This window comes from Vipera berus (genome assembly GCF_964194415.1).
Source record: "Vipera berus genome assembly, chromosome: 3".
Taxonomy (NCBI): Eukaryota; Metazoa; Chordata; class Lepidosauria; order Squamata; family Viperidae; genus Vipera; species Vipera berus.
Genome location: NC_138204.1, coordinates 55171076 through 55192345, shown reverse-complemented (window position 1 = coordinate 55192345; position 21270 = coordinate 55171076). Strand labels below are relative to the sequence as shown.

Sequence of the window (21270 nt, the reverse complement as noted above, 5' to 3'; positions counted from 1 at the left end):
GTCTCCGTTCCTCCTGCCGACGTTTGGGGAGGTTTGGGCGCCTCCCCAAACCTCCCCAGGTCTCCGTTCCTCCGCGCAGACCTGCCGACGTTTGGGGAGGTTTGGGCACCTCCCCAAACGTCGGCAGGTCTCCGTTCCTCCTGCCGACGTTTGGGGAGGTTTGGGCGCCTCCCCAAACCTCCCCAGGTCTCCGTTCCTCCGTGCAGACCTGCCGACGTTTGGGGAGGTTTGGGCGCCTCCCCAAACCTCCCCAAACGTCGGCAGGTCTCCGTTCCTCCTGCCGACGTTTGGGGAGGTTTGGGCGCCTCCCCAAACCTCCCCAGGTCTCCGTTCCTCCGCGCAGACCTGCCGACGTTTGGGGAGGTTTGGGCACCTCCCCAAACGTCGGCAGGTCTCCGTTCCTCCTGCCGACGTTTGGGGAGGTTTGGGCGCCTCCCCAAACCTCCCCAGGTCTCCGTTCCTCCGTGCAGACCTGCCGACGTTTGGGGAGGTTTGGGCGCCTCCCCAAACCTCCCCAAACGTCGGCAGGTCTCCGTTCCTCCTGCCGACGTTTGGGGAGGTTTGGGCGCCTCCCCAAACGTCGGCAGGTCTGTGCGGAGGAACGGAGACCTGGGGAGGTTTGGGGAGGCGCCCAAACCTCCCCAAACGTCGGCAGGAGGAACGGAGACCTGCCGACGTTTGGGGAGGTTTGGGGAGGCGCCCAAACCTCCCCAAACGTCGGTAGGTCTGCGCGGAGGAACGGAGACCTGGGGAGGTTTGGGGAGGTGCCCAAACCTCCCCAAACGTCGGCAGGAGGAACGGAGACCTGCCGACGTTTGGGGAGGTTTGGGGAGGCGCCCAAACCTCCCCAAACGTCGGCAGGTCTGCGCGGAGGAACGGAGACCTGGGGAGGTTTGGGGAGGCGCCCAAACCTCCCCAAACGTCGGCAGGTCTGCGCGGAGGAACGGAGACCTGGGGAGGTTTGGGGAGGCGCCCAAACCTCCCCAAACGTCGGCAGGAGGAACGGAGACCTGCCGACGTTTGGGGAGGTTTGGGGAGGCGCCCAAACCTCCCCAAACGTCGGCAGGTCTGCGCGGAGGAACGGAGACCTGGGGAGGTTTGGGGAGGCGCCCAAACCTCCCCAAACGTCGGCAGGAGGAACGGAGACCTGCCGACGTTTGGGGAGGTTTGAGGAGGCGCCCAAACCTCCCCAAACGTCGGCAGGTCTGCGCGGAGGAACGGAGACCTGGGGAGGTTTGGGGAGGTGCCCAAACCTCCCCAAACGTCGGCAGGAGGAACGGAGACCTGCCGACGTTTGGGGAGGTTTGGGGAGGTGCGCGCGCACCTCCCCAAACTTCGGCAGGTCTCGGCCGGCGGTGGCTTGGGAGAGGTGCGCGCGATCCCGGAAGCACCAAAGCCTCGGCCGCGCACAAGTCCTCGGTAAGTTTTTTTGTTGACTGGAGTATAAGCCGAAGTGGAATTTTTCAGCCCAAAAAGTGGGCTGAAAAATTCGGCTTATACTCAAGTATATACGGTATATTAAGTTTTCATTTAAATATAAATGAAATCCAATTCCATTTTGGTTTTGGCCCCCCCTACTACTTTTGTAAATGTGATTCTAGCATAACACTTAGAAATCAAGTGTGTCTTTTTTTGGGGGCCTACAAAAAATTGTGCACTCCTGAATATATTTACACACATACAGAACCAGTTTTACTTTGTTTTTAAATAAATAGCACTTTAAAATTATGATACGTTCATATTGTCTCAAATATGTATTTTGCACCTAGTCAATTAGTTCCAAGAAAACCAAAGAATCTACATTGTAAGTCACAGGCATGGCTTGCATTATTTTAGTCGTACTAGGTGACTAATAAATGTAAAGATAAATTGCGTTTTACATGACTGCACTGGAAAATTCACTGACCCAAACATCGCACGTGGAATTCTGGAAGCAAATAAGTGATGGCAACTTTTACCAAATCCTTAGAAGTGCGTTAGACTCACATACCTGTTCCAAATGGAGACCAGGGCATATTCATTTTGCTCAGAGCCAGGAGTCCCTTTCTTGTTCTCATTGCTAGTTCCTAGCCGGGCCATGCGCAGGGGTTTCATATGGTAGGTGCTGGCATGATCAGTTATATAATTATACAGCTGATGGGCTGTGATAGTATTGGTAGGCAAAGCTAGTGTACCTGTTGGAGAAGAGACAAGATACGGTGGATTGTTTATCAGCATGAAACAAAACTAAAATATTCTTCTCCATCAGGGTGGGAAGGAATACATGAGAATGAAAGGCTTCTTTAATCTAAATAATTCTAGCCAACGCAGTGAAGCTGTTTTGCTTTATATTTTTTGCTATGTCTGATAGAGCCGTGGTGGCACAGTGGTTAGAAAGCAGTATTACAGGCTAATTCTGCCAACTGCCAGCAGTTCGATTCTCGGTTCAAGGTTGACTCAGCCTTCCATCCTTCTGAGGTCAGTAAAATGAGGACCCAGATTGCTGGAGACAATATGCTGACTCTGTAAACTGCTTAGAGAGGGTTGTAGAGCACTGTGAAGCAGTTTATGAGTCTAAGTGCTATTGCTATGTCATCCTCATCATTTACTCACTTGCTTTTTCTCTGTTCTTTAATTAGCTTTGACAACAACCCTGTTGGTCCTATTGCTTGTTTTTTAGCTATCTTTTGTAGGGCTTTGTAAGAGAATACCTCCCAGATTTCTTGTACCACCTAAATTTTATATAAACTCATGTTTTATTTAAAAAAATAATACAATATTTCATTTTAAAAAAATAATTTGATGGAAAACTAGCATGCTGCAAAGAAATCATTCTCCAACATAATTCTGAAGTGTAAACCCGTTAGACTGACTTATAAAATAGTCGGACGGCAACCTAGTTTTGTTTAGGAAGTGTTCTACTTGCCAAGAAAAAGCAAAATTAAGTTAGGAGTTGTTGGAACTATCCTGGAAGATTAAAATGATAAAGGAGAAAGCAACCTCAATTTAATTGCTTTCTGGTTAAAAAGTATTTTGTGACTGACCAAGTATTGGTCTTTTAATACAAATGAGACATGATGCTACAAGATACAAGGGCAATTATAAATGTTTTGTTTTGGTGTAGTCCTGTTTATCCATCTATATGATGTATTGATTTATGTAGAATTACTGTAGTAGCTACCTAGAAATGAAACTCAAAATAAAACTTGAATTGTTCCTTATCCATTTGTAAGCGGTCCTTAGACATTTTGCTAAAGTCAGTGCATCACAAAACATAAATGGCAATGAAAACACTGATAGTGCCCTTGTGATATTCCACCCACTTTCCTTGCACTGTAGACCTGCATAGTGACATAGAACTATTCAGATGGGCCTGTTCCTTCTGAAAGATCTCCCCAAATTCTCTGCTGAAATCCTCACCCTGAAAAATGTGATTGCGTCCAAACTTGGGGATGTCAGGATGCTGGGTGATGAAGTCTTCCAGGAAGCTTGTGAGGTGATAACCTTGCCGTAATGCCATGTGAGACCCAAGCAGGTACTGGTGCACAATACGCAGGTGAAAATCATAACTGAACGAATGTACGTGCATGAGATCACGTACTTTGTCACACTCCTCTGTGAAGAGCATGGAAAGCTGAGGAGAGAGCAATTGAGAGTGAGAGCCTAGCAAAAATAGCATATCACCATATGGTTTGGGTGCAATGGATCCAAACAGTGCTGAGAAAGGGATAATGATGGAAGATATCTGACTGAATACTCATTTCATTACCAAGCTAAGCAACCTATAATCATTGCAGAAATGTGTTTTGAACAGAAAGTTGTTTGGCCAATAGTCCTAATATACTGACATCTGGGGGTGAAAAGCTAAGTAAGCTTGTGTGCTTTTGCTCATCTACCAATAAAAACTTCTGTGATTTATCCAGCCAGTAATCTACCCTGGCTCATAAATTGCCCATTTTGCAAAAGCAGCATAGACAAATTAGGCTGGGAAAAATATCTACAATGTAAGTAGAAATTCTCAAAACAATAATCATAAAGGATACATGCTGGAGGAAATGTTAAATTGTACAGAATATGTCTATTCTAATTTTTGCTTGAGGAGAATTAGGCAAGATTTTATACTTACTAGACCTGGAAAAATTCTGGTACAGGTCATATTCCATATCATGAGAATGCACCAAGAAAGCGTGAAAACTGAAAGGCCTCTTATTGATGTATAGGCTGCTCCATAAGAAAGAAGGACTGTGACTTTTAAGTTACCGTATTTTTCGGACCATAAGACACACTTTTTTCCCCAAAAGTGTGTGGGGGAAACGAGGGTGCGTCTTATGGTCTGAAGGTGATCTGTATGGCCAGCCCCAACCTCCGCAAGTGGAAAGCAAGGGAGATTGCCAGGAGCACGAATCGGCACGTGCTGAGAAACGCCGATCTCACGCTCCTGCACTCTCCCTCGCTCAGTTTCAGCTTCCCTTGCTACAAGAGAAAGCAGGCTGAAACGGAGTGAGGGAGATTGCCAGGAATGTGAATCGGCTGATCTCGCGCTGCTGCAATCTCCCTCGTTTCAGCCTGCTTTCTCTTGTAGCAAGGGAAGCTGAAACCGAGTGAGGGAGTTTGCAGGAGCGTGAGATCGGCCGATTCGCATTTCTGGCAATCTCCCTCACTCCGTTTCAGCTTGCTTTCTGCAAGAGAAAGCCGGGCTGCAGGGCCGCCTCCGCGGGTACTGCTCTAATGCAGAGAGGGAAGGACAAAGAGGGAGGGAAGGAAGGAAGGGACAATGGGAGAGGGAGGGAGAGAAAGAGAGAGAGAGAAAGAGAGGGAGAGGGAGAGGGAGAGAGAGAGGAGAAAGAATTTTTTTTCTTGTTTGCCTGCTCTAAAAACTGGGTGCGTCTTATGGTCAGGTGCATCTTATGGTCCGAAAATACGGTAATACTGACTAATATACCAGAAGGAACATTTTAACTAGTCACAGCAGTGGTTGAAGCCACTGAAGGTTTAAACTGTCAAACATAATAAAAAAGTAAATGTATGGGTATCTAGTCTTTTCTCAAATGAGCATATAGCAAAATGTATATTAGGGTGAGAGAAAAAGCATGTTGGGAGTTGCTGGCTTGGTTTAATTCAGTAGGAAAATATTAAGAGCAGTAGATAGCTGTTTGGAAAACAGAAATGATCCGAGGGATCTGCCTTTTCTCAGAATGAAAGAATTGTGAATAGAGAAGGTTGTGAACAGATTCAACTAATAAGTGCAGTTTCCCCAAATGCAAATGGACATTTGCGTTTCACAAAATGCAAGTGGTGTCATTACCTATTTTAAAAATCACAGTTTGCTACTTAAAACCTTTATAGTGCAGTTTATTTTTTAAAGAGGATCGAGCTTTGAATTTTTGACTGGAAGGATAATTTTGAAATTAGACAGGTAGAAGACAGCAGCTCCTAAATGCTCAGACAATGTGTGCCTTTAAGTAACTTTTCACATACTTCTGTTCATTTTTGTGGTTCCCAATCCCAACTCCTACAATTAATGTTAATGTCCCATGAGTGGCATTCCTCCTCTTCTTCCTCCTCTATTCCAAATTTACTACTGAAAGTAAGAAAAAAATATTGCAACATGGATCTGATAAAAATATTTACTAGATTATTTAGTTTTTCTTCCATATCCCAGAAATTGGTTATATTTAGTTTCAAATTAAAGAATGTCAGTTTTTGACTGGCAATTAATGAGCAGATTCAAAGATGGAAAGCTTTACCTGGGAACGGCAAAGTCCCTCTACATGTTATTGGGCCAATTCCTTAATCACTGGCTATGGTGGTTGAGATTTATGAAATTGGAATCCAACAAGAACTGGAGAATCCAAGTTCCATCCATCAATACAAAGAAGTTGCAAAAATATATTTTCACATTTTGATACCCTATGCCAGTGATGGCGAACCTTTTAGAGACCGAGTGCCCAAACTGCAACCCAAAGCCCACTTATTTATTGCTGGGTGCCATTTGGGCGTGGGCCACTGGGTGGGCGTGGCTGTGGTGGTCATGGCAGACTGGGTGGGCGTGACCAAGGTGGGTGTGGTCACCTCGATGTTGCTCGTGGGAAGGGACACCTGTGGGGGCCGGGCAGGGGGTCTCTGGCAGGTGGGGCAGTGGGCAGGAGGCTTGTCCTGCAGGGTGAGGCGAGGCGAGGCAGGGCAGGGGTGCCATTGCTGTGGGGCAAGGCGAGGCAAGGGCAGCTGCTGCCTGACACCATCGGTCCCCGCACACAGAGGCCAGTGAGTGTATGGGGGCCGATGGTGTCCATAGCAGCCACATCCTGCCGGCTCCTTGACCAGCGCACTCTGGGGCTCTGTAGCCCACCACCAGCGGTTCAGACAAGCCACCTCTGAGCTGGACAGCTGGCCGACAGCTGAGGAAGCGATGCAGTGGGTCGTGCCTGGGAAAAGGAGAGCATGCGAGGCCAGGAGGGACAGGATGGGGGGGGAGGAAAACCAGCCGTGGTGGGATGCATCTGGCCACGTGGGACCTTGGACGGCTGGTTGAAGAGGGATGGCTGCCATCTCCAGGGCATGGCATGCATACCCACAAAGATGGCTCTAAGTGACACCTCTGGCACATGTGCCACAGGTTCACCACCACTGCCCTATGCAGTGGGTACACAATATAAAGGTTAATTATTTTCTGGATCTAAAGGAAGAAATGTCACTAAGTGGGATCAATATTCTGTGCTCACACTATTCTGGCAGACCAACTTTCCCAGTGTAGTAAGAGACCCTATACAACCAGGGGTAGACATGACCAAGCAAAGAACCAACCCGAAGGAAGAGTCTCATCCTATACAACTTAGTCCACAACTGCACCTAATAAGATAATAAGAGGTGGTCTATAACTCTGCACTCCGCAGATCGCTGGTGCAGAATTTTTTCAGCAACAGCCACAGCATAATATAGGTGTCAAATCTCGTCTACGCCGGGAAAAGCAAGCACACAGGAAAAACCACGACGTAGTACGGATGACTGCGAGAATACCTTTTAATAGCAGGATCTCCAAGCAATAACAAAGTCAGCGTTGGGAACTACTCATCCCAACGCCTCTTTTACATGTTGCTACTAATTGATTAACAGCCCCACCCGTTAGCCCCACCCTCCCCCACGCAGACCAGCATCCGCCTGAACCACGTAAAACCCCACCCCTCTATCCCGTCGCCCCCACGCCCTGCCTCTTCCCCTGACGCCGAGGTCCATACAGCGTGAAGGAAGGTGTAAGTCCAATATCCCCCTCTCCCATACCCTGGAATCCCTATTGTGCTCCCCTCCACCAACCCGGTGTTCCGTGTCACACCCGCAGCCCCTTGGCAAGCCCCATCATCCGTAAGTCTCGTCTCCGACCGCGTAACACTTGCGCGATGGCCGGGGTTCGCCCCTCGCTGTTGCCGCCCCACAGTTGCTTCCCCTTGCCTGCCGGGACCTGTTTCAGGCCGCCGCACAGCTGCTAAGGCTGGCGCGGCTTCCCCGTGTTCAGCAAGACCCGTTGTCGGCCGCCAAACAGCCGTTCGGGCAGGGGCGGGTCCCCTACAACGTGCCTTTGGCCGCCGATAAGCCGGCGCGGCCTCGGCGTTGACGCCCGAGGTCTTTGTCGGCCGCCGAGCAGCCGTTCGAGAAGATACGGCCCCAGCGTGGGCGCCCGGGGTCTCCGTCGGCCGCTGATCAACTGTTCGGTGAATATGTCAAGCCCGAGGGGCTCGACAATAGGAACCAACATGCAACTGAGATGCAGTCCATTCTGGAAATCAAAGCTAAGGACTACTGAACAGATTGTCAGCATAACATAATAGGAGAAAAAACAACAACTACATTTATAAAAATTAGAGAAAGCCTGCAGCATCAAATCAATTTTTTTTTGCCTGCTTAATGGTGGAGAGGTGAGGCCTTCCATAGAACGATCAGGCCTGACAGAATGTAGAGAACAGGAATTAAAAATAGAGACATATGGGAGGATGCTCCCTCAAGCTCTGCTATGTTTTTTCATTCTGGGGTGGGGGGGAGTATTCCTGGGAGGGAGAGCAAAGAGTGCCAGGAGTATATAATCCCAGCTGGGTTAAAGTCTGCAAATCATCCCAGTTACCCAGCTAAAGCAGCTACTAATATGCAATAGCAATATAGGAAACTGCTGGAGGTGGATGTGCATTTTAGTGATAATGGCAAAGGCATAATTTCATAACTGTGTGAGAGAAGGCATTTTATCATAAAACAATGTGGATGGATAACCTAAAAGGATTAATGATATAGTGCTGGATGACAGACCTCTCAGGTTGGATGGTGCTTTACATGGAGCAGAGGATCACCAATTAAGCAACCAGAAAACTGCAAAATAACTATCACGTTGTTTATGATGTGGCTATACTGAAGCCTTCCAAATATCTACCTGCTGATGTTGCCATACAGGAAATCAAAAGCTGAAAAGAGAATTGCAGTAGGAACATGGAAGGTAAGAAGCATGAACAATGAAAAAATAAAATGAATGGATTAACATTAACATCTTAGACACCAGTGAGTAGAAATGGATTGGAATTTGACTCTTTCAGTCAAACAATCATACTATTTGCTACTCAATACACAAAAACAAGGAAAGAGAGCACTGATTTCATTGTCAGAAAGGTTATAGCAACAAGAGTTGATGGATACAATGCAGATAATGATCAAATAATATAAGTGAGACTTTTGCAGAAAACTCTTTTATATGACAATTATCCAAATTTATGCCCTAAATCACTGATACAGAAGAAAAAGGTTTTATGGTCAGGTTCAATAAAAATCAACAAAACGTGAAAGCAAGATGTGCCCCTTTTGATTGCAAGAAGTAAGGAAGAAAATATATTTGGACTGTGTGGCCTAGGGAGCCAAAATGAAACAGAAAAATGACTTATTCATTGATAAACAAAACAATGAAGACGGTTTGTACAGAAATCAACTCACTATATTATTATACAAAAAGGTGGAAGAGCTCAGAAACAACAGTCAAGGTATGGCTAAGGGTTGACTGCAGAACAAATCACAAAGGGACTAGTAACCCAGAAAACAGAAGGAAAATTAGAAGAAACGGATCCAAAGATGGAGAATCTAAAGGAAGGAATTAACAGACAGATACAGACAAATGAAAAATTAGAAGATGCAATGATAACACTGGAAATGGAAATGATATCTTACTTGTCAAGATCTCAAAACACATTTGAGGATAAGGAAGGAGAGATGATTGAACAGATGATAAAGCTGTTAGAAGAAATGCTATTGACAAACAAGAAATGAAAAGAAAAACTGAAGGAGAAGGATGGAGGCTGTTTAATGAATATAAATGGGTTAAGTGTTATTCCAAAAATACTTCAATCAAATTCTCTTCCTCATTCCAAACAATATATACAAAAACAGAGGAAGAATTATTTGATGATTCAAATGCACTGACTTGGAAAGTTATTAGGCAAAGGAAGAAAGCTAGAGTAAGACTGAAGAAAATACAGGTTTTGACTTATTAGATAGGATATTATACTATTAAACAGATGTTTGAATATAGTTAAGAAAATAGATAACTTAGAAATGAAAGCAGTATTATAATTAGAAGGGTAGGATTTGTAACTAGAATATTATACTTCATTATGAGATGGAAAATAGGGACATTTTAAAAGGGTTTGAATAAGGGGAGCTTTTGGTTACTCAAATATAATTTATTATGAGAAAATTACAAGCGATAGAGATATTTTGAACATTGATGGGAAATTTAAAAAATTTAAAAATGGGAAAAACAGGATATTGATTGAACAAATGGATTTTAAGTGCCAATACGAGATATGTTCTGGCTAGAAAAGATATTATAAACTGACACTATCAATATTATGTATAATACCAGAAAAAAGTGATGAAGGTGTCTATATTTAATTATATATGTATTAACAGTAACAAGAATTGTATTTGCCCAGTGTGGAAAAATGCATACCACCAGGAGAGGACCAAGGAAGCAGTGGATGGTGTAGTAGACTGAGAAGGTTAATATGTACCACTGAATTACCAATGGACCCAGACAACATGTTGTTAATTAAGTACTCATGATTGTAAAAATAGAAAATTAATAAAATATTTATTAAAAAAGGAGACAAACTGAAGCCAAGACAGACAAATTCCAAGAAGGAACTTTCAGAATTTACGAGATCTGTCAAAAGATACAAAAAGCATTACAATGACATCTATACAGACACCGAACAATGGAAACAGACATGGAACCAAGATAGTCCTCCTAAAGATCTCCAAAATTAGGATGAGATTCTAACCTTGAACTGGTCTACTAAAGGATGCCAATGGACAGATAGCAATTACTCAAAAAAGATCAAACAAAGATGGAGGGTATATTTTTACACACTCCCTCCACTGTACAGTAGAGGTGTCAACAGCTAAGTTACCTTAGAATATATTCCTATTTTACAAGAGTCCCTACTACTAGAAGATTAACTTAGATCAAAACTCCAGTCATAGCTAAGTCAGAAAACTGTGGGAACTATGGAAAATCTACAGAAAAAGGGCAGGCAACAGAAAAAGAATCAGTAAATGTTCTAACAGGACAATGCGGAATCTGGAGAATGACACACTGACATATAGTAGAAAAAGTCAATATACACACTGATAGCAAAGAAAGAAAGCAGAATGGGCAAAGTATCACACAATATCCAAAGTTTCACAGGCCAACAAAATATGATCATCCAATGTAAATTAAAGTCATATATGCGAATGGAGATGCCAGAGATTCAAGATGGCTTTAGAAAACATTGATGAACAAAAAATATGATTGCTAATAATTGTGTAAACTGAGAATATAAAAAAAATCAGAATGTGCTTCATTGAATATAGACTTGTGCTTATCCCTTTCAAGCTACAGGATATGCTTAGGAAAGTGAGAATCCTGAAACTTCTCATTGTCCTCTTATGACACCTGTACATAGGTTAGGAACCCAAAGACTGAATGAAGAATGGTGAAACAGAAAAAGATTGGCAAAGGAATGAGAAAAGGCTGTATACTCACTCTTTATTTATTCAACCTAAAGCTGAATATATAATGAGGGAGACTGGATTGAAAGAAGACAAATGTGCTTTTAAAATTTCAGTGAAAAACATCAATACCCTGTGCTATGCAAATTACATTATTCTGGTAGCTGAAAATGCAAATAACCTGAAAGTTTTAGTAATAAAAGTCAAGTAGCACTTTAAAAAATAGAACCAATATTGAATATACAGCACAAAAGAACAAACTAAGGATTCCAGGTACAGAAAAGAGTTTTAGAACTAACGAGAGCGTGCACAGAAAAAGAGGAGACTGAGAGTAGTCAAGTTTACGCAGCAACCACACAGATACACTGAGGTGTGTAAAAAAAGGTTTACTTGTGGAATAATACAATAGCACAGTCCCATATAAAACAGTCCAGGTCATACACGAGTAATGAGATGATAGCAAATAACAATAGTCCAAGGAGTATCCAATTCAGAGTCTTCTTACCAGTCCGTAAGTCAAAACACAGTTCTTCAGGTTTAGCAAACAGTAGCAAACCCACAAACCACAATAATCAGCAAGTAACAGCAAACGTTACAGAGAGAATCACAGAGAGAGAGAAGCTATGTCTCTAGCTCCCTCTTATGGCCGTTGGAAAAACAGCGTTGGCCAATCATCACATTTAAAGTGATACAATACAGTTTCTATTACAACACCACAATCATAGTTTATATATATTGCCAACCCAACCAGTTAGTCCATAGTAATCTACCTAACAAGAACTGACAATAAAGATACTGAATTGTGGTTAGCTTCTGCCTTTTAGGACCGAATATCAACAAATAGCAAAAGGCTATTTGGAAATGATATTCAGATGCAGTGATCTATCTACATGTTCAAAGAACAGAGATATGCAGGGAATGTTTTCCCTGTGATACTCTAAGGGTGTGGAAGTTGGGCTTTGAAGAAGCAGGATAGAAAGAATATTATTGCTTTTGAGCTTTGACATTGGAGAAGACCTTTGACAATAAAATAGTCAAGAAAACCATACAATGGATCACAGAACAATCTGAGCTATCATATTTTGGTCACATTATATAACTTTGTTGTCTGGAGAAATCTATAATTCTGGAAAGGCTGGAAGGAAAGACAAGAAAAAGACAACCAGCAGCAAGGTGGATGGTCCTAATTACATCAGTAATAGGTGCACCGTTGGGAGGCCCAAAGGACTAGGTTGCAGAGAGCCCCAGAGAAGGCTCACCTATGTGGCCAATAAGACTTGCCACTCACAAGATAATATATAATCAATCAATCAATCAGTCAATGGAGAGTGGTCACAAGAGCACAAAATCAAAAAAACAGGCAGCCTACAAGGTTCAAGCTGCCTCCTGTGTATATATTTTGATGACAATTTCTACATCCCCTGAGTTTTACCTGTTAGGCAGTATTACCTGTGAGTTGACAGTTTGTCCCATGGGGATTCGTGAGCATTCCAGTGCATATTGTTTCACACAAAAATAGCATCCCTAAGAGGAGCAAAAGATAAAATATCAACTTTCATTTGTCCATAACAGCCATATGTTGCAGTTACCTTTGTTAACTATCCCACTCTGAAAACTATGCTTGGATTTTATCCTATTTACTTCTTGTAATATTACATCATTTATTTAGAAACTGTGAGGCGGAGACACAGAGCGTGTGTGTAAAATTTATAAAAAGGGAAATCATATTTTCAAATATGTCCAAATTCCAAAAGGAATTTGTATTCAACAACAAAAAAGATGTGTAGCTATATGTCATATAAACATTAAGGAAGTGAAAAAAGTGAAGTGGCATAAAAGCATCTAAAACTAAGTAAACCAAAATAAATATTATTCCTTATATTAGCTAATTCATATTGTCTCCATCTAAGATGGTTTTCTCAACTCTATTTTTCCCTCTACTGTATAGTTCAACTGGATATGGCCCCACAGAATTCCAAAACTTGTTACAAAAGATAGTGTTTAATCTGATATCAAGGAAAAATGATTGAATATATAACTGAAGGCATCATAACAACTATATTTGATTTTAATTACATTTGAATATAAATTTAAATAAAAAAAATAAGATTAGTTTGTCCCAGATTCAAACCATGTTTTTAGCATGCCAATCCAAAGAAATACTCAACTGAAACATGGCCCTCAGCCTAGGAAGTTTCCATCCTCACCCCCCACCCCACCCCCACACACAAAACAATGCCAGCAATTCTAATGCACACCATCTCACAATAATTGGCCATGCCCTTAGTTTCCCCATTGTACTTGCAATTCATCTTGAGCAGACATGTTAAACTCACGACGTCACGTGACATTGCACAATGTATCGGGACAGTTTTGCCATTGCTGGCAGTGGGGTGGGCATGGTTTCCGGATGACGCATCCGGCCTGCGGGCCGGCAGTTTGACACCCCTGATCTTGAGAATGTGCTGACCTAGGAACCTTGACTGTTGTTCTACCTCTTTAAGCCATATGGTCTGATCATGGAAAAAGGCAATTTCCACTCACCTGGAAAGCCAATTCCATTAGTACAATTCCCCCAGGCAAAGCTCGTTGCAAATGGTATGTTGTGACAGGAGGGTTTGTGGTCTAGAAAATCAATACATATTTTTTTCAGGATTACGGTTCCAAGATGGTTAGATGATACCTAGAAAATATGCTTCGCCGGCTAGGAAACATGAGGTTCAATCTCTCTGTTAAATGGCCCATCCTCCCTCCAGCTATGATGAAGCAACAATGCCAACAGCTCTTGCTAGCACCCTGCCCATATTTAGCTTTCTTACCTTTGGACTCCCATCCGCTTTTGGCCTGGAGTATGAGAAGGACCCCCTTGTCTCACTGGCCATTGAGGCCAGAGCTCTAATCCGGCTGGTGCTGCTGGAAATCCAGAGTAATACAGAAAGGAGTTCAAAAACCTACCAGGTTAACCTCTCTGTTTGGACTCAATAGATTGTAAGCAAACTTAAAATCTTGCATGTCTCCTTTTGACAAGTTTTTCCACTTGATAATTTTTCAGCCACATTTTGCAGGAGGTTCTCTCCCAAACAAAGCATGTCTCTGCCAGATGCTTTGCTGAAACCCAGAACACACACAAAAAAACCCCTCTTCCCACCTCACTTGTGTTCTGTACCAGCCTGCTACCGGCCCTGCAGATAAGGCAGGGACAACCCCTTTTACAAGAAGGCAAGAGGCTGGAACTAAGCCTGCCAAATTTATGAACACAAAAACATAAACAGAGCAAAGAGAGCAAAGAGAGCAAACACAAACCATGAAACAGGAACTATTCAAACGGTTGCCTTTAGCAAACCAGCCCTCCCACGCATTCCCCTTTTATACAGTTCAGGGCGTGGCTTCTCTCTGCCTCCTTCCGAGGTGCCCCATTGCCTTCCTCTGTTTACTCCTGATTGACTGCCTCCTGCGTCGGGCATCCTTGAACAGGGCCAGCTGTGGGTCATCTTCATCCACGCTGTCAGGCTCACACAGCTGGGTCTGCGTCGTGACCAGGTGGGAGGGGCCTGGCTGAGGGCTCTCATCAGCAAGCTCTCCAACCCCCTCAGCAACCTCTCCAACACCCCCCTCCTCCTCCTCTGAATCATCCGACCCAAATGTCGAACCCACAGGCTGACCCTGAATCACAACAACTTGTAAATCGCCTCTCCTTGCTAAATCATACTAACCTGCGAGCAGGTGAGACTGGGCGCACCTGTACCAAGATGAAGCCCATGCTCTGCAGATACTGTATGTATTGCTGGAGAAAGGCATGGCATAGTTCCAGCAGCCAGGCCTCATCCTTGGATCGACATGGTAGCCCTTCTGCAGAGTCACAACTGTGGCTACGGTCCCTACCAGATGCCGTGGAGTCATTGGAGCGATGGCGCTTCTGAATGCGAGCAAACAATCAAGACAATTATATTTTCTCAGAGAAAAGTTGAATGTACGTAATGTAATAACCTTACAGTGATGTCTGGGTTTCAGTCTGGCAGTGAACCCACAAAACGACTTTGATCATCAGGAGAGAATCAGACCATATAAATTCAGCCCTTACTTGTTAAGAGTATAAAGTAATGCTGGGATTTAATGGACCTTCATCAAAAGGACTTTGGATACAATGGACAAAATCTAAGTCTAGACATCCCCCCCACCAAAAAAATAATAGACAACGTCCCTGAAATTGTTTCTGAGAAGATTAGAAAGGATAACAAGCCAAAGGGAAGTATGATCATTTGAAAGGTCTGAAAAGGTTTGGGACAAGGTCAGGGTCCTGTGGGAAAATTGGCGCCAATGGTTGGGAGGGCACCATTGGGAATCATGTGGAAAGCACCAGGAGGTCTGAAGAATAATTTCATGCATATGTTCAAGCACTGTAGACCAGGGCTTTTCAACTTTTTCACCCACTGTACCACTTTTAGGATATGGCAACATCGAGTACCACCAGTCGCCTAGCAACGTGTCAAAAACTTGATGACCCCCCCCAAAAAAAACGGAAAAAAGTGATGAAGTACAGGTAGTCCTCAATTTACAACAGTTTGCTTAGTGACTGTTTGGAGTTACAATGGCACTAAAAAAAGTGCCCCCCCCCAAGCCACAGCCGAGCAAGACACCTGCCTGCCTGCCCGGCGGTGCTCTTCCTCCTGTTTGAGGTTTTCATTGTTGTGAGCATTTCTGTTGAGGATTGGCAGTGGGGATGGGGTGTGGGGGGTGTTTGGTTTTTATTTCCCCTGTCTGCTGGGTGGTTGCAGCAGGTTTTGGTTACTTCACATGACCTTGGGACACTGTGACCGTCATAAATATGAAACAGTTGCCAAGCATCCGAATGTAAATCACAAGACCCTGGGGATGCTGCAACATTCTAGTTGATCGGCGCTTCTTCTGGGCTCAGAAGCACCAGGATCAGCGCCGAGCTCCAGCTGGAGCCTGCCGCTCATCCTGGCGCTTCCGCTGAGCCCTGACAGCCCTGCAGCTCCAGCCATCTCTCGGTCAGGCTTGTGCGGTGCTGCCACCGGTTCAGCTCATTCCCCTCCCCCTCTACCACTTTTCTAGGATGTTCACGTACCACCTGCCAGGTGCCAATGTACCACAGGTGGTACCCGTACCACTGGTTGGAAAGCCCTGCTCTAGACTGTATGGGCAGAATTTCCATTGCTGAGTGATGCGGTTGAACCTTGCCACATCATGGGACCCTAATGTATAGCGACAATGTTGGCAGTATTGGTTGCCCCCATAACGCCAGACGTGCAGGTCATTATGCGGTAAGTGGAGGGAGTTCCAGGTAAGGAGTGCGGGGATGCTGCAAAGAAGTGGGAGAAGCCTGACACAGGCTCTTCAAGAGTTGGGGGAGGGGGTTGCTGAGGTGTAGGACAAGCTCAGGTAGGCCAAGGAAAGAGGGTACGGAGTGTATGCATATGTGCAAGTGCAGGGAAGCTGGGGAAAGAATATGCTGTGGCTCAGAGGCTTCTTGGAGCACCACAGTTCTGGGTCTGCATGAAACTGAGCCCCAGCCTGGTCCAGCAGAGAAGTGCAAAGAGGCTTGTTGCTGCCTCGGGAAGCCACAGCCACAACTCCTCCAGCCAAGTCCCAGCTGCAGTCACCCTGCCTACCTTGCACTCCAAGGCCCCGACTGCCCTACGCTCTGCCACCCCAGCTGACCTTTAGTTACCTTCTTGCTTTTGCTGCTAATGAGGGATGCTCAGCCTGGCGCATGAGGAAATTGCTGACCACATATGGCTATCTTCCTCAAGTCTTGTGAGAAAGCTGCCATGCCTGGCCTTGGGTTGGGGGGGAAAGCCTCGTGTGCCAGCAGCTACCTTGTGAAGGGCCGGGCCAGGCCAGGCGTGACTGGTCAGCAGAAGCAGAAGATGGTGAAGTTCAACTAGGGCGTCAGAGGCCATAGGGACCACAGGGCACAGATAAGGGGAGCTTGGCAGGTGAGGAGAGTTGAAGTGCCCCCTGAGGTCCTACATGCGGGCAGACTGCCAGGTGCCCAAATTCTGGGGGGATGGTGCAACAGCCGCAATTTCAGCAACAGTTATAAGTCCCTTCATTTAGTGCCACTGTGACTTCAAACTGTCACTGGATGAAGGGTTACAGGTCAAGGGTTACCTATAAAATGGCAGATAGTCTGCCTATACCAGGGGTAGGCAACCTCGGCTCTTTTATGACTCATGGACTTCAATTCCCAGAATTCCTGAGTCTGCTGACTCAGGAATTCTGGGAGTTGAAGTCCATGAGTCATAAAAGAGCCGAGGTTGCCTACCCCTGGCCTATACCTATGCAAAAGTATCTCTCCAAATGAATAGACAATGATATTTTAAAGATCACCCTCCACCAGTGACTCTTTAAATAGAAGTTTCACTGTAATCTCTTTTATCGGGCTCTTGTCAAATTGTTCACTCAAGTAGTTCAACCTGAGGGGGGGAAAATCCTCTTGTGAGCCACCCTCATAAGCCCTGAGGAGAAAAGGGATTACAAAAGGTGTTTTCCCTCTCCCCTTTTTTCACCTTGCCTTCCATCTTGCTCTGTTGGTCTGCCTGAATCTGCTGCCTGGAGCCTGGATCAAAGAGCAGGGGCGTAGCACAGTAATGGACCAAGCGTGATGACTGCTTCAGGGTATCTAGGTCTGCAAGCTGCACACATACACACAGGAGAAAACTGTTGCATATTGCTAGGCCTGTTTCATGTATTAATACCCCAGTGATACAACATTCCTGAAGAACAAAGGGGAAGCTTTCAAAGGGAAAGGTGCCATAATTTTCCTCTGAAGCATTTTTCTCTGGACAATAGGCAACCTATGGAAGTATGGCATACCACGGACCCTACGTGAATGTTTGCTCTATTAAATATATGCAGAAACCAAACAGGAGCAAGAGATAAATTTATCTGCTGCTTCAAACTTACTTATCTTGCAAAAAGGGGGCTGTTTCAAATAGAAAAACTCATCAATGATTATCAGATCTGCTCTGACATAGGCAAGACAACGTATGAAAGTTAATTTTCCTTGCACTAGTGGCAAATATATGTAAGCTCAGGGTTGAATTGCTGGGTTCTTGGCGTTCTATAAGTTACATAAAAGCAGCCATCATATCCCACTGTACATTAATGGATTGATGGGGTTACCAAGTAAGGTAACTAAACATCTGCAAAATGAGAACAAGCTCAGAGAGCACTAAGAACCCAACAATTAGCATTCTGCCAATATTTAACGAAAAACTAATTTTCTTGCACTCTAAGATTTAACAGTAGAGCCTGAATCAGGGATATTATTCTGGCTTTTCTTAGATCGTATAAATGTTTTGCCTTTTAAAGATACTCAGAGCAGATGAAACCAATTCATTTGTTCTTCCAAATGTAGTTGTTTTTGCTGGCTCCTATGCTGCAAAAGTCTATTGTGGCTCTCGCACAGAGAGACAGTGACATTCTGGCATGCCATAGTTTCTGGTAAGCTGTCCTTAAGATTTTTTGTGCCTTTCAGTCAGTATTGGCTTCTGGTGACTGCCTAGAGCAGGGGTCAGCAACCTGAAACAGTGAAAGAGCCACTCGGAACCGGTTCCCTCACAAAAGGAAAAACTGGGAGCCACAAAAAATGTGTGCACATGCGCGTACATGCGCAGAACAGGGTTTGACTGAAGAGTGGAGCCAAGGCGAGATATGCACCTACCCTGCATATTTGAATTGATTGGTTGAACTTTTTTAGTCCTTTTTTTTTTGGACTGCACATGGCAGAGGACTGGGAGCCGCAGGAGACGGCTGAAAGAGCTGCATGCGGCTCCGAAGCCGCGGGTTGCAGACCTGTGGCCTAGACAAATTCCTATAGTTTTCTTGGCAAGGTTATTCAGAAGTTCTTTGCACTGCCTCCTTCGTAGGGGTGAGTGACTCACTTTCTACATTTGTACAGTATTATTTGCATAAAAACACCGGCACTTTTTAAAACCACTGTGATCACAGAATTTACAAGAGAAGCACAAGAATCATAAGCTCCACACAATGCCCACATCTAGAAACAGTATAAGAGGCAGGAGAGAAGAGCCTTCCTATGGGTGAACTAGTTTACAGTCTATCAGCTATTAATGTCCAAGCAAGTGATGAACACTGGTCATTAAGAATAAATTTATACCAACATGAGAACAGCACAAATGCAAGTGATCCTTAGAAAACTATGTTTCAAGATTCCACTAGTTTAATTCACAGTTCTTCCTTACAGTGAAGAACATTTTATGGAATTATCATCACTCTTGCAGTTTATCGCACCCCAGCCCCGTGTCCCATTCCCCAAACTCACAGTGATGGGCATGTTGGATTGAGCAGAACGCTGTTGCCATGTCACAAAAAGGTTCTCAATCTTCATCTGTTTCTCCAGCTCTGTGGAACAGGAACAGGAGCAGGAGCTGAAGAGAGCAGGGCTCTTGAGGTTCTTGGACTATAAGGTTCTTCTCTGCCAGACAGCATTCCCAATTGAAAACTTAGGCTTTTCAGATTTCATACATTTGCCTGCACTATAGATTTGGCATCTTCAAAAATGGGAACTAATCTGGGCTCTACAGCATTCTATTGCTTTACCTTTATTACCTGGATGAACATTTCCTTGGCCAGTTTTCATACAGGGATTCTCAGGATAGCCCCAGAACTGTAATAAGGCCATATCCTGGTTATCGCTCCACTTTACACCTAACTTTACACTTACCTTTCCTCTCTGTGTTCTTGATCTCTAGGAACTGAGCCCCATGCTGGGCTACAGGGTCGTGAACACCCTGTTCTGGGTTGTGAACAATAGGCTGGATGACTGAAATATCTCGAAGAGCTTCGTCAAAGGGCACCATGTCTGGAGGAAAGTGCAAAGGCTGCAAGATGCGTGCAGAACTGCTGAGACGACCTTGCTCTTTGCTCGGAGGGACACTTGGGCTCCGGATCAGGGCATCAATTTCCAGGGTCGAGTTTAGGAAGGGGTTTTGCTCCTACACAAAGAGAGATGTAGTATTAGTTTAGAGGCAGAATATCGTGAAAAGAGAAGCACAGAATGTAAATACCTGCTTGCTGTCCTCGTGCCAGGGGGTGTCCATATAACAGTAATGATGGAACAGCCCAAGCTTCTGGCTAAGCAGGCAGTGGACCACGTGGGCTCGGGCATTTTGCCACTGTAGTAAGCGAGTGAGAGAGTTGTTCAGGGCACTGCCCAGGTCGACTGACCAATTGTAAGTGTAAAGCACCAACTGGAAAGAAAAACGGGACAAGAAAAAACTCATTTTCAGCATTGCTGGATCAGACTTCAGACCACCAAATTATGGTTGCCCAGCTTTCACTCCTAAATACACACCTTTTTGTCAATGATTTCCATGAAGAGGAATCTTTGTCGGGGAGCAACATCACAACCCTTATCTGCAGAGCTAAGCTCGGTACTCTCAAAACGCTGGAATCCTTTGACAGCTGGAAAAATTGCATTATGAAATACCGTTCCTGAACCCAAAGGCAGCAAAAAAACAAAACAACCCCCCCCCCCAAACCAGGCTACTTTTTTCCATTCCCCTACGGTGTGTTATTCACCTTGTTTGGTGCTGCAGTGCCACTGGTGGAAGTTCCGGCCGAGCAGAGTAAATTGTCGAATAACAGCTGGTCGAGCACTAGTGCCTGGGGTCAGAGAATATGGCACAAAGGACATGCCTTGAGGGCCACTGTAGCGAAGGACAAGATGTTACATGTTGGCATGCGAATATCCATCTGGTAATTTCAGCTTCCTCTCCCACATACTTTATTCCCATCTTTGTTAAGGAGCTTCCTAGACCCATAAGCAACTCCCTAATTCTCTGGGCAGTTTAGCCTAAGCACTTACCTGACTTTTTCGAACACTTTGATATTGGTGTCACTTGCTAAAGTAGTGACAAGATTCACTACTTGCAGAATGATAGAAGGCAGCAGGAAACGGGAGACACTTTCCAGGACACACTGTTGCACAGATGGACACCCTGTACAGAGAGAAAACCACATATATCTGAACAAAATCCACCAGACCATTTCTCCAAAAACCAAAATGCTTTGTGGCCATCAGTCAGTTTCAATTATTATTTAACCTTATTCTGGGTTTTAAATTTTTATCATTCCTATGACAGCATTCCTATTTTAATTTCCCCAACTAGGGGAATTGGACTAAAGGTACAGTATCCGAGAGTTATATTTTGTTCCTTTTGGGGAATTTTTTTCCTTGTATGGAGATCCAGATTTAAAACACCGCATCAACCCAGAAAAAGC

The 21270-nt window shown here is 44.5% G+C and overlaps 1 protein-coding gene across 1 annotated transcript in view; it reads right to left on the bottom strand.

The window, feature by feature from the left end:
- The window catches only part of SZT2 (SZT2 subunit of KICSTOR complex), a 103129-nt gene that overhangs the window by 8349 nt on the left and 73510 nt on the right, over positions 1 to 21270 (bottom strand). The window contains exons 55-67 of the mRNA XM_081323409.1: positions 20855 to 20987; positions 20569 to 20696; positions 20342 to 20451; positions 20055 to 20237; positions 19712 to 19982; positions 19310 to 19389; positions 17532 to 17657; positions 14712 to 14914; positions 13818 to 13911; positions 13543 to 13623; positions 12448 to 12522; positions 3400 to 3613; positions 1991 to 2174 (exon numbers count right to left, since the gene is read on the bottom strand). Coding sequence (XP_081179535.1) covers positions 1991 to 2174; positions 3400 to 3613; positions 12448 to 12522; positions 13543 to 13623; positions 13818 to 13911; positions 14712 to 14914; positions 17532 to 17657; positions 19310 to 19389; positions 19712 to 19982; positions 20055 to 20237; positions 20342 to 20451; positions 20569 to 20696; positions 20855 to 20987 — 1882 coding nt within the window. The remainder of the gene's footprint in view (positions 1 to 1990; positions 2175 to 3399; positions 3614 to 12447; positions 12523 to 13542; positions 13624 to 13817; positions 13912 to 14711; positions 14915 to 17531; positions 17658 to 19309; positions 19390 to 19711; positions 19983 to 20054; positions 20238 to 20341; positions 20452 to 20568; positions 20697 to 20854; positions 20988 to 21270) is intronic.